Here is a 12,849-nt window from a genome sequence, read left to right as displayed (position 1 = left end):
ATATCCATAAGAAATGGAATTACATAATATGTGGTCTTTTGTGACTGGGTTCTTTTACTTAGCATAATGTTTTCAAGGTACATTCATGTCGTTACATGTGTCAATACTCCATTCCTTTATATGGCTCAATGATATTCCACTGTATGGATATACCACGCTTTGTTTATCCATTCATCAATTAATGGACATTTGGGTTGTTTCCACTTTTTGGCTATTATGAATAATGCTATGAACATTCATGTACAAATTTCTGTATGAACATGTGTTTTCAATTCTCCTGGATATATAGCTGGGAGTAGACCAATACTATTTTTAACTCAAATGGCTTTAAAGTAGCTCTGAAAAGCTATGAAACTATATAGAACTAACAGAAGACACTCTAATTCATGTTAGTTCTGTTCTAGCTCACAGGAGACAAGCTACTGAAAACCTGATTCTGGCAGCACTATATAGTGTCATGTGAAGCTCTTCATACCTTCTGTGGTGCTTGGAAAAGCAGTGTATGAACAAAGCTGGAAAAGATGGACATATTATTTCCTTATTTTTTCGAGCTGCTTAGGCTAAAAGGCTGTGGTGATCTTCCCCTCTATTTTCTCTAAAACATATATATTTAAAATGCAGTCTATGCTATTTCTAGGCACAAATGTATACAAACACACATAAAAAACAAAACCCCCTCCTACACATCAAGAAAATAAAAGACTGAATTCTTCCTCACTCCCAATTCCTCCTAAATGATAACCAACCAAGGACTCAAAGGATCTGGGGAAGGATCTAACTATTGCGGCACTATTTACTTATAAGGATTGATGTTACCTGAAATAGGTTTTAAACACTCTACTTAAAATACATATTCATACTTACTGAGGTTTCTTCCTCCATCTCTAAAATGTAAGAAATTCCTTCATCTGATGGTGTTCCTGAGGGCTTACTCCATTGTAAGGATAACCAAGTAACACCAGCCTTAGTTAATACAGGACTTGCTGGCATAGAAGGGGCACAGCCTGAAGTGTAATATAAGACTTCTTCACTAAAACCACTGTTGAAACAAATGGTTTTTAAGAACGAATGAAAAAGAGTTGGTTTTATAGCTAAAGAACTCAATTTGATAAATGACATTTTTTGAAAGTGACAATTTTTGATAACTAATTATAATCCAAATAATATATCCTGGAGTTAATATTTTTATGATAACCAGATCAGAAACCTAAAAGTGAATTAGTATTCTTTTAAAACTGCAATTTATGTAACTAACATCTCTTATAGCTTTTGCTGGGCTAGTAACACATCTTTACTATATCAACATAAACTAAAGCAGAATTTTTAGTGGATAATTTGGACTCTGCATAATTTATATAAGTGAAGCTGACTAAATATTATTTACATTAAAATGTATCTTACCTTGTGCCATACTCATTTTTGGCTGACAGTCTAAATTTACAACCCATTGCTGGTGACAGTTTAGTAATTTTAAATTGCTTCTGTAAGCCCATATAACACTGACAAAATTCTCCATTTCCTTTTCCCTAAAAAAAATGGCTGATTATTATATATCACGTACATTATTGTAAAAAGATAAATCCACATTAATTCCTGCTTGATGAATAATAACATATTAGCTAGTGTACATTAAAAGTCATCTTTGTTACATGAATCATGGATCTCAAGAGAAAGTAGAGACAACACACATCTTTTAAATGATACTTACTGTTCATTAAATGCAGAATTTACAAAGTAGGTGTTTTTGTATACCTTCTTAAACTAAGTACCCTGTTTTAACTGATGGTAAATCTCTGGCTTTAGTAAAATAAACTCTTTCCAGGTATGGACCCCACAATCTCTATGGGGGGAGAGTGGTAGTAGTGGAAATAGGGTGATCTTTGATATACACAACTGGCAGTGTTTCTCAATCTATGAAAAGTTCTACACAAACAGTTTTAAGAAAAGGTCCCTAACTGATCCCCAAACCTCCACCTTAACAGCTGCTTACCTATAAAATAAAGATTTTGGAACCACAACTGCCTATGTTTAACAATGAAGGAAAATAAGCAGAGAGAAAAACCCAATTGCAGGCAAAAGAAAGGGAGAGAGAAAAGTGTGCAGCTCAGGACAACTAAAGAGTTTTAGAAATTTAGGATGCTACATAAAATGGACAAGTTTCTTATTCTCCATCCAAACTTTTCTTTATTGTGTTCGTAGAGGTAAATTATGGTTTTAGGGTGACTTCTGCTTCAAAGAAAACCTTCAGTCTGTATCTGGCTGCTTTACTACACTTTCCTGTTTTAATGGTGTTCACAGTTGATTCTACTGAGTTGTCTAAATAGAAAGTTGTATCATCTCTAAATAATGATAATTTTGCCCCCCAGCTCAGCCACTATTTGGCTGTACCTCTTGTTTTAGTTCCAAATCATACTGCATTAATGTTAAATAAAGGTGGGAATAACTGACAACCTTGACTTGTTTCTGCTTTGACTAGAAATGCTTTTATTGTTTAGTGATGGTACTTCACTTAATACAAAAATAACTATCAGATAAGGAATTATCTTCCTATCCCTAATTTGAGTTTTAACTAAGTGCTAAATTTTATCAAATATCTTTTCATAATTTATCAACATGTTTTTTCGTCTAAATTACTATGACAGATTTCCTAGTTCTAAATTCTCTTAAAACTTCTGGCATAAACCTACTTGTTTGTGCCTCATTACTCTTTTAATATAGGCATACCTTGTTTTATTGCACTTCAATCTACTGTGCTTCAAAGATAGTGTTTTTACAAAGTCTGGCTTGTGGCAACCTGCATCAAGCAGGTCTGCTGGTGCCATTTCTCCAATAGCATCTGCTCACTTTGTGACTCTGTGTCACGTTTTGGTAGTTCTCATAATATTTCAAACTTTTTCATTATTATTATATTGTTACGGTGATTCATGGAAGAGGCCAAAATATCGACATTAAGAGGAGTTTGGCAGAAGTTGATTCCAACCCTCGTGGATGACTTCAAGGGTTCCAAGACTTCAGTAGAGGGAGTAACAGCAGATGCGGTGGAAACAGCAAGAGAACTAGAATTAGAAGTAGAGCCTGAAGATGTGACTGAATTGCTGCAATCTCATGATAAAACTTAAGTGGATGAAGGAAGAGTTGCTTCTTATGGATGAGCAAAGAAAGTGGTTTCTTGATATAGAATCTACTCCTGGTGAAGATGATGTGAAGATTGTTGAAATGACAACAAAGGATTTAGAATTTTATATAAACTTAATTGATAAAGCAGCAGCAGGGTTTGAGGGGATTGACTCCAGTTGTGATAGAAGTTTTAGTGTTGGTAAAATGCTATCAAACAGCATCTCATGTTACAGAGAAATGGTTCATGAAAGGAAGAGTCAATTGATGCAGCAAACTTCATCACTGTCTTTTTTTTTTTTTTTAAGAAACTGACAAAGTCACCCCAACCTTCAGCAAGTACTACCCTGATCAGCCTGCAGCCATCATCATCAAGGTAAGACCCTCCACCAGCAAAAAGATTATGACTCACTGAAAGCTCAGATGATGGTTAGCATTTTTTAGCAATAAAGTATTTTTAAATTACGGTATGTACATTTTTTTTTTTTTTTAAAACAATGCCATTGTACTTTTAATAGACTACAAATACAGTGTGATATATAACTTTTATGTGCACTGGGAAACCAAAAAATTCCTATGACTTGCTTTGAGATATTTGCTTTATTGTGGTTGCCTGGAACTGAACTTGCAATATCTCCAAGGTATGCGTATATACTGCTGAATTCCCAAATTATCAATGGAATTTCTTCTACTCCCTCTGGCCACTCCTCTTAGCTGTGGTATAAGCAGTACGGCAAGAGAGAACATAATAAATGACAGAAAACAAAATACTAAATAATAAAGCTCAGTATGCTTGCTGTGGTAGGCTGAATAATGCCCCCAAAGATATCCAAGTCCTAAACCCTGGAACCTATGAATGTTACTCTATTCAGGGACTGTACAGATGTTATTAAGTTAAAGCTCTTTAGATGGAGAGATTATCCTGGATTATCTAAGTGGACCTTAAATGGAATTACAAGTGTCCTTTTTAGAGGGAAAAAGACGTGAAGACAAGGGGAAAAAGGCCACGTGATAATGGCAGCAGGGGTAGAAAAGGCCATCTGATGCAGCCATGGATTCATGGTAATGACCTGGTAATGACAAGAGCCTCCAGAAGCTGGAAAAGTCAGGAGAATGGATTCTCCTCTAGAGTCCCTGGAAGCAGCATGGCTATAATGACACCCTGATTTTGGCCCAGTGAGAGCCATATTGGATTTCTGGCTTCCGGAATTATAGGAGAGTGTGTGTTGTTTTAAACCATTAGGTTTGTGGCAATTTGTTAAAGTAGCCATAGTAAAAAGTTACACTTGCTTTTAAGGCTGATGTGAAAAAAAAATTCCTTCATCAAGGTAATTACCCAAGTGAAAACTTTGAGGGGTTTAAGTCAAAAACAAAAAACAAAACAAAACATAGGGAGGTCCAGTCTGTAATGTTTTCTAAGAACACCATTAATTCACTCATGCACCACCAAATCATTCATAATGTTTTTAAAGAGGAAAATACTATTAAAACAAATTATTTCTGCTTGAGGATATATACACGTAATTTTCTCCTAATTTAAAAGATTCAATTTACTTACCTCATCCCATTCTAAAATAAAGCTTTGGATTTTAGAACCATTGTCACTAGGTGCCTAAAAGAAATACCCAAAAAAAAGAAAAAAAAAGTACAAATTAGTACTTTTGTAAGAGATACTGTGTGAGGATCGAATCTGAGGAATCAATTGTGTTGCAGATGTTCTCTGTGGCTTAACTCTGGAAAAACGGCACAGAGAATACAGATATATATATATATATTATATAACCCCACAATCCTTTTAAATGCAAGGAAAGAAAACAAAGCAAGAGTCTGTTCAAGTTTTTCTGAACACTGAACAATCTCTTGTAGCAAGAACGATCTTAACTTTTATAATCCATTAAAAAAATCACTTTGCCTTTTGTCGGAAGGTTTTATCAGCTTTAAGTTCCTAGGATCGATCCTGTCATTTTCATTAAAATTCACCTTATAATCTAAAAGTAATACTGTGTGATACACTAGAGAATGAAAGAACCAGGATGCTTAGAAGAACTTCAAGAGGTCACACTGTCTGGATCTTTGCTTCTAGACACAATGTGCCCATTACCTAAGATTGCTCATTCAACAATCTGTTAATCTTCAGTGGTGAAAATTTCAGTCTCCCTTAGCATTTTATTCTAGTATTTAATCACTCCAGAAGTCAAGAATTTCAACCTTATTTCTACTTGAATTTTCTACCATTTCAACTTGTTTCCTCTTTAGTCCTCACTTCAGATGCAGAACAATGGATCTCTACTCCCCTTATAATAGCTTCATCCATTTGAAGACAACTGACTCTAAGACTCCTTTTATCAAAATTAAATAATCTTAACTTTTAAAATTATTCTCCAGAGAATTCCTATAATTCTCTGGACTCTATCTGGTTTTTATATAATATTGCCAACCATGGTTTTTTTTTTTTTTTTTTAAGATTTATTTATTTATTTGAGAGAAGGAGTGAAAGAGAGAGAGTGAGCGAGCATGAGTGGGGGGAGGGGCAGAGGAGAGGGAGAAGCAGACTCCCCGCTGAGCAGGGAGCCTGATGCGGGGACTCAATTCCCAGACTCCAGGATCATGACCTGAGCCGAAGCAGACACTTAACCGACTGAGCCACCCAGGCGCCCCTACTGCCAACCATGTTAAGAGCACTCAAGAATGGTCAAGTTTTTAATAAAGAATCTTTTATACCATGGAGGTCCAAATGATTTGTTGAACATTAACACAGATGTACTTAAAAATTGTAATTTTTAACTGGTGAACATGACCAGAATTTGCTCTGTAAGTTACAGGCGTGGCAGTTAAAAGTGATGACAGTATGGATGGGGCAGAAAAAGAAACCTTGGGAAATTCAACTCAAACAGCAAAGGAAGAGAATCCCAAGGTGGAGAAGATTGCAAATCTCAGCAAGAAGTGTGTGGTATAAAAATACATTTCCCCATAATTAATGCCTCCAGATTGCTCTAGTCTAGTTGCTAAGGTCGCACATTTATTTTGCTTAATTTTTTCTACTTTATTTTGTGAGGCTTTTCAAGTCAAGGAAATGGATTCTCCTCAACTCCCTGGAAGAAGCATGGCTATGGTGACACCTTCAACAACCTGTGACCATTTCTCCAAGTTAGAGGGGAAACTATTATGTGTAAAGTGTTCTTCACCTTATCTCATTTAATCCTCAAATCAACTCTTTGTAGTACTATTATCCAAACTATACAAAAGAGGAAATGGAGGCTTTAAGGAACCCAAATAAGTTGCCCCACATCAGTCATTAAGAGTGGAGCAGAGCTGAATTTGCTCTGACACAAAACCAGTGTTCCTACCCAGCAGTATTCCAGAAGCTGAGCAACAAGAGGTCTGGTGGATACTAGTAATTATAAGAGGGTAAAAGACCAACTTCAGTTAGCTTTTTATCATCACCGTGCACTGGCAACTCTAAACAATGTCAGCTGATAAAATACTTCTCTCAACTGCTACCCCACTTGCCACCCATGCTATGATTCTCATGCCATGTTAACCCCCAAGTAATACTTTCAGATTATATGAGGCAGTAGGGTCAAAGGATCTGATATTTAAGTCATAAACTACAGTAAGCCAGTTTTCTTCAATTTTAACATTAAATAGCAACAACAGTTATCATGCTTATTATGTTCCAGGCATTGTGCTATGGGCTATACAGATATTATCTGATAATCCTCCCCACAACTCTGAGATATATAATACTATCCCCAGTAACAGTAAAAATGATTATCTCTTTCCCCAACCATGCTATTACTCTGCATATACAGGACCGTTTCTAGAAGAGCATAAGCCTGGGTAACCTGTGTAGGCAACTAAGAGACCTAGGGCCTAAGGGCACTGTTTGTATCTTACAGACTTGTTGGGATATTGTTAAAGACAAATTTCAAAATTCAATGTTATTTTATCTTCAGAGTAAAGAGCAGTACACCCTGTTGAAATCTCAAACTAAATGAAGGGCACTAAGCTGCTACCTTAACTGCCCTACCAATAAAATGCTACTCTAAGCGACATGAAATAATATTAGTCATACTTATCACATACAAAAATGTATGTATGTACATACTTGTCTGATTTACATGTGCTAACAGTACTTTTTAACTGCATAAAGCATCTAATTATCCTCAGAAGAACTAGGGACTAATAAGCCCCAAACCAGCTTCCAGAAAGAAAGCTAGGCCCTGAGTTTTGCTCTTGGCCTAAGAGTAGATAATTAAATCAAGACTAGTAGTTATTTTCTTACTAAAAATTAACGGTTGCTAGGAGGGGTAGTACTCCCTTCTAGGGGCTGTTTAGAAATTTTGTTGGGGGTGTTTCTGACCATCACAATAATGGCAGGGGGAGGAAAAGCTGACTTTTATGGGTGGGGATCAAAGATGCTAACAATTTTGCACAGTGTGGGACAATCAATACAAAGAAGAATTTTTCTCTTTCTCTAGGACTTTTGAATGTCCTCCTGGACATTCATGTAGGTGAAATATCTGTTTATAATTATCAGAGCCTAAAACCTAATTCCATTTTACAAGGTATTTTTTCTATAGTTTTAAGTTACTGGATTTTTCCAAAATGTAACTACTCTGCAATTTGAGAAAGACTGTACTTAATTTGTTCAGAAATTTACCAAGATTCATGTATCATTTCAGTAATTCATGTCTCCAATGACAATGCTGTCTGTGCTATCTGAATTATCAATTCTATCTGTGGTGTCTGTCCATTTTATTGTATCTTCTTGTGCAGCTGGGGCACAAACATTTACATATTAGCATACATATTATTCTATTAAAAGAGTAATGGAATATTGCTTTAAGATATCATATTTATATTTCTAAAACTATGAGTCTAGTTATTATGAACCCCATTTTATGATAAAATTCAGGATATAAAGGCATTGTAATGAACTTGAGAAGCACTGCTGAGACTCTGTTATCCCATGTCCAGTATAATAAGGACTGCTAATTATGTATCAGTCTTCTCTGCTATATTTACATATAGTAAGAAAAATCACTAAGAGTATTATTTCAAGATTTAATATATATAAAGAAGAACAAGTTAGCTTAAAGTTCTTTTTTGTCTCCAAACAAGAACAACTGAAATTTAATACTAGTGGGGGGAGGAGGGAGTAAACGTCCAGTTGGAAAATACTCTAAAGAATATTCTTACCTTCCATTGCAAAGTGAGTGAATTTTTGGTCCTATTGGCTATCCTGGGTGGATTAGGTATGTCAGGTTCACAGCTTAAGGTGGTAAAGCTTTCAGCTTCTGAAGGAGTGCCCCTCATGGAATTGTATTCTGCCTGGACTCTATGGCGATAAAATAAATAGTTTTAATCAGCAGAATCATTGTATCCTACCTCCAACAGCCATCAGCCTTTAAGTACTTGGCAAATCAGTAAGGTGCCCTCCAAATGTTCTATCAAGAAAACAAGGGTGGGCACCTGGCTAACTCAGTTGGTAGAATATGTGACTCTTGATCTCTAGGTTGGGATTTCAAGCCCCATGTTGCGTGTAGAGATTACTTAAAAATAAAGTCTTTAAAAGAAAAAAAAATATGCGCATCAAAGTAAAGGATGGCTCTTAAAAAAAGAAATATAGGCTAGACCAGTGGCTTTCATCCTTTTTTTTTTTTTTGACTATAACACAAAGTAAGAAATACATCTTAAGTTGTGACAACTGTCTGTGTGATATGTACTTGCTCACACACACACACAAGAAAGAAAAGTGTCCTGAAACAATATCCCTAAGGGTAATATACAGATACCTTCTATACCATTTGATTATTTAATTAAAAAAATGCTGAATATAACTCATAAAATTTCATGATTTAATAATGGTTGCAGTCCACAGTTTGAATAGTGCTAAGTTGGACAATACTTCGGCTTCATCCAAAGAAAGTGTAATTGAAGACTTAATAGTTTAATAGGATTAATCCCAACCACAGATCGAGGTGACTCACCAAATATAGTAATGAGTCCCAGCTGGGGAGGCTTTAGTATGTAAAATGTTGGTAAATTATAATAGAACTATGCAGAATAAAACAGTATCTAAGTTACTTCTCAGTTAAATGTTGTGAATTTTTTTTAAGATTTTATTTTTAAGTAATCTCTACACCCAATGTGGGGCTTAAACTCATAACCCCAAGATCAAGAGTTGCATGCTCTACTGACTGAGCCAGCCAGGCACCCCTAAGTGCTGTGAAATTTTTAATTTAATATCCCAAACTCTTTCTAGAACATGATGTAGTAAAAATACATTAAGTACAAACCAACTATTATTAATGCTTCTGTTTTGGGAAAATTTCAAAAGCAGGGAGTTTTCCATATGTTAAATTAGATATGCAGACATATTATACTTATTATCTGTATATTCATTCCAATCCCAAGGTCCTACAAACAGGATGATTGACCCTTCAACATAACATTTTAGTTAAATGTTTTTGGTTTTTTTTTGGGACTGTGTTGGTAATTGTACCAAAAGCAAAACCAAAGTCCACAAATTCATGTTTTTAAAATTATATTCCAGGCTTTTAATGAAATTATTAAAAAAAACCACCTATGCTCTACTCGATCATATTACGGCAACATGTAGGAACTCCTTACCTTGCATGGTAATCTGTAGCTGGTTTGAGATCATTTAAAGTGACACTTGTTTCTTCTCCTCTGGGGTAAAAAAAGGAACATTTCACGGTCTGATAAACAAGCATTTCCGGAGGATTTACATTATGTACACTTCAGTTTGTGGCAGTTTATGAAATTATACTGCTTTTTACTTTACCAATTGTAACCATATTCAGATTCCACCAATATGGAATTTGTGTAATAAGGTTATGTGCCAAACTTAAGTTATGTACCTGCATACCACTTTAAAACAGAAAGGTGTCCACACAGTGGGTGCAGAGAGGAATTAAGATGGTGGAAGAGTAGGGGGCCCTAAGCTTGCCTCGTCCCTCCAATACAGCTAGATAAGTATCAAATCATTCTAAACACCCAAGAAATCAATCTGAGGACTGAGAGAACAAAGCTGCATGTCTACGGGTAGAAAAACAGCCACCTTGTGGAAGGTAGGAGCTGTGGAGAGTTGATTTGGGGAGAGAACAGATGTGGGTGCTGTGGAGGGGCAGAAGACCTGATCATGGAGAGGGGAGAGAGAGAGAGAGAGAGAGAAAGAGAGAGAGAGAAAGTGAAGCAGCAGGCAGGGGACTGCACAAGAAAAAAATCTTCCCCAAAACCAGTGACTGGGAAAAAGAGAGGGGCTGACTATGGCAAATTTTTATAAGCAGCAGAGCTCAAAGTCTTAAGTTTTACAAGTCCGTGCCATTGTCGGGGTTGTGCCTGGCAGGCTTAGCGGTGCTCTGGTGGGGAAGGAATGCAGAGACCCGGGAGCGGGCAGTGTGGTCTGAGGATCCCCTGGGTCACACAGGGAAAAACAGTTCCCCTTTTTGGAGTACATTTGGGAATGGTGGATGGCTGCTCTCGGGGACAAAAGAACTGGCAGCACCAATGTGCATCCCTGTTCACTAGCATGGGAATACAGACACTGGCTGAGGGCAGCAAACCTTGGTGCTGCTTTTTGCTGCACTTTACCATAAACTCTGAACCACTGTGCAGTTGTGCGACTGCGTTTCTGGGACAAACTGGCACTGACCACAGTGTGGCGAGACTCTCCCCTAGAGGATCAGCAAGAGTACATAAAATTGGGAGTTTTGAAACCCAGCCTCGTGCCTGAGATAAAACACAGGAGTACTGTGCCACCTGGCAGAGACCTGACAGAAGCTGGGGACACAAGAGGGGTGATTGTTTACTCTTCTGAGAGGGCTTCCTGAAGATTGGCAGGCACGAACTCCCCAGTCCGGGGAGGAGAGCAGGGCAACACCATTTCCCCCACACCCATCAGCACTGAGCAACACAGCACCTCCCTGCCCCCATAATGGAGGCTGGAGCTGTTTACACCAACCCCTCCCGCCTGCCCGCCCCGCCAGTACCCTGCAGGTGCATCCCTCCAGAAGACCAGAACAAACCCCTCACACGCACCAAGTGTCCTGATCATAGAGTGCTGCAAAGCTTCAGCTCTAGGGGAAGTAGGATCTAGGATCTTCTTTATTTATTTATTTATTTATTTATTCTTTTTCTTTCTTTCTTTCTTTCTCTCTCTCTTTCCTTTCTTTCTCTCTCTCTTTCCTTTCTTTCTTTCTTTCTCTCTTTCCTTTCTTTCTTTCTCTCTCTCTCTTTCCTTTCTTTCTTTCTTTCTCTCTCTCTCTCTCTTTCTTTCTTTCTTTCTCTCTCTCTCTTTCCTTTCTTTCTTTCTTTCCTTCATTCCTTCCTTCTCTCTCTCTCTCTCTCTCCTCCCTCCCTTCCTTCCTCTTGGATCTAGCTTCTTTTAACAAGCAGACCAAGACACACCTAGTTAAAACCTGCCATATAGTGGACAAGGTCCAAACACCACCCACTGCAGGCAAGGAGAAACTCTGCAGACGACTGACCTGAGGGAAGGAGCAGCCAAAACAAAACAGCAGAGTGCACACTCTGAAACACCTCCTAAATCACCAGGCCCAAGACAGTATAGGACCTCTTTTTTTTTTAACCTCTTCTTAATACAGCCATTACTCTCAGGAGCAGGAGTATAACTAAATCACCCCCAAAAAACAGTGACCTAGACAAAATGACAAGACAGAGGAATTCATCCCAAAAGAAAGAACAGGAAGAAGTTAACAGCCAGTGACTTAATCAATAGAGATATAAATAAGATGCCTGAATAAGAATTTAAAACAACAACAACAACAACACCACCACCAATTTAAAACAACAATTATAAGGACACTAGCTGGGCTTGAGAAAAGCATAGAAGATACTAGAGAATCCCTTACTGCAGAGATAAAAGAACTAAAAACTTGTCAGGCCAAAATAAAAAATGCTATAACCAAGACGCAAAACCGACTGGATGCAATGATAACAAGGATGGACGAAGCAGAGGATACAGACATAGAAGACAAAATTATGGAAAATAATGAAGCTGAAGAGGGAAATAAAGGTATAGGATCACAAATGTAGAGTTAGGGTACTCAGTGGCCCCTTAGAACATACTAACATTTGATCACAGGAGTCCCAGAAGAAGAAGAAAGAAAAACGGGCAGAAGGTTTTATTTGAGCAAATTACAGCTGAAAACTTCCTTAATCTGGGGGAAGGAAACAGACATTGAAATCCAAGAAGCACAGAGAACTCCCATTAAATTCAACAAAAGCCAGCCATTACTAAGGCATATCATAGTCAAATTCACAAAAAACACAGACAAGGAAAGAATCCTAAAAGCAGCAAGGGAAAAAAAGTCCTTAACCTACAAGGGAAGACAGACAGGGTTGCAGCAGATCAGGTTTGCAGTGACCTGTCCACAGAAATTTAGCAGGCCAGAAGAGAATGGCAGGATATATTCAACATGCTGAATGGGAAAAAATGCAGTCAAGAATACTTGATCCAGCAAGGCTGTCATTCACAATAGAAGGAGAGATAAAGAATTTCCCAGACAGACAAAAACGAAAAGAGTTCGTGACCACTAAACCAATCCTGCAAGAGATATTAAAGAGGACTCTTTGAATGGGGAATAAAAGACCAAAAACAACAAAGTCTACAAAGGAACAGAGAACATCACCAGAACACCAACTTTACAGGTAACCCAATGGCACCTAAATTCCTATCTATCAATA

General features: G+C 37.4%; 1 protein-coding gene across 4 annotated transcripts in view; it reads right to left on the bottom strand.

The window, feature by feature from the left end:
* FNDC3A (fibronectin type III domain containing 3A) overlaps positions 1-12,849 on the bottom strand; it is a 156,813-nt gene that overhangs the window by 29,662 nt on the left and 114,302 nt on the right. For all 4 annotated transcript variants that reach the window (XM_078070384.1, XM_078070386.1, XM_078070385.1 and 1 more), the window contains 5 exons: positions 9,751-9,810; positions 8,317-8,455; positions 4,673-4,726; positions 1,402-1,526; positions 865-1,039 (listed from right to left, as the gene is read on the bottom strand). In XM_078070384.1, the coding sequence (XP_077926510.1) occupies positions 865-1,039; positions 1,402-1,526; positions 4,673-4,726; positions 8,317-8,455; positions 9,751-9,810 (553 nt within the window). The remainder of the gene's footprint in view (positions 1-864; positions 1,040-1,401; positions 1,527-4,672; positions 4,727-8,316; positions 8,456-9,750; positions 9,811-12,849) is intronic.

The sequence above is a fragment of the Halichoerus grypus genome, chromosome 4, assembly GCF_964656455.1.
Source record: "Halichoerus grypus chromosome 4, mHalGry1.hap1.1, whole genome shotgun sequence".
In the NCBI taxonomy this organism is placed as follows: domain Eukaryota; kingdom Metazoa; phylum Chordata; class Mammalia; order Carnivora; family Phocidae; genus Halichoerus; species Halichoerus grypus.
This window is presented reverse-complemented; position numbering and strand designations above follow the sequence as displayed.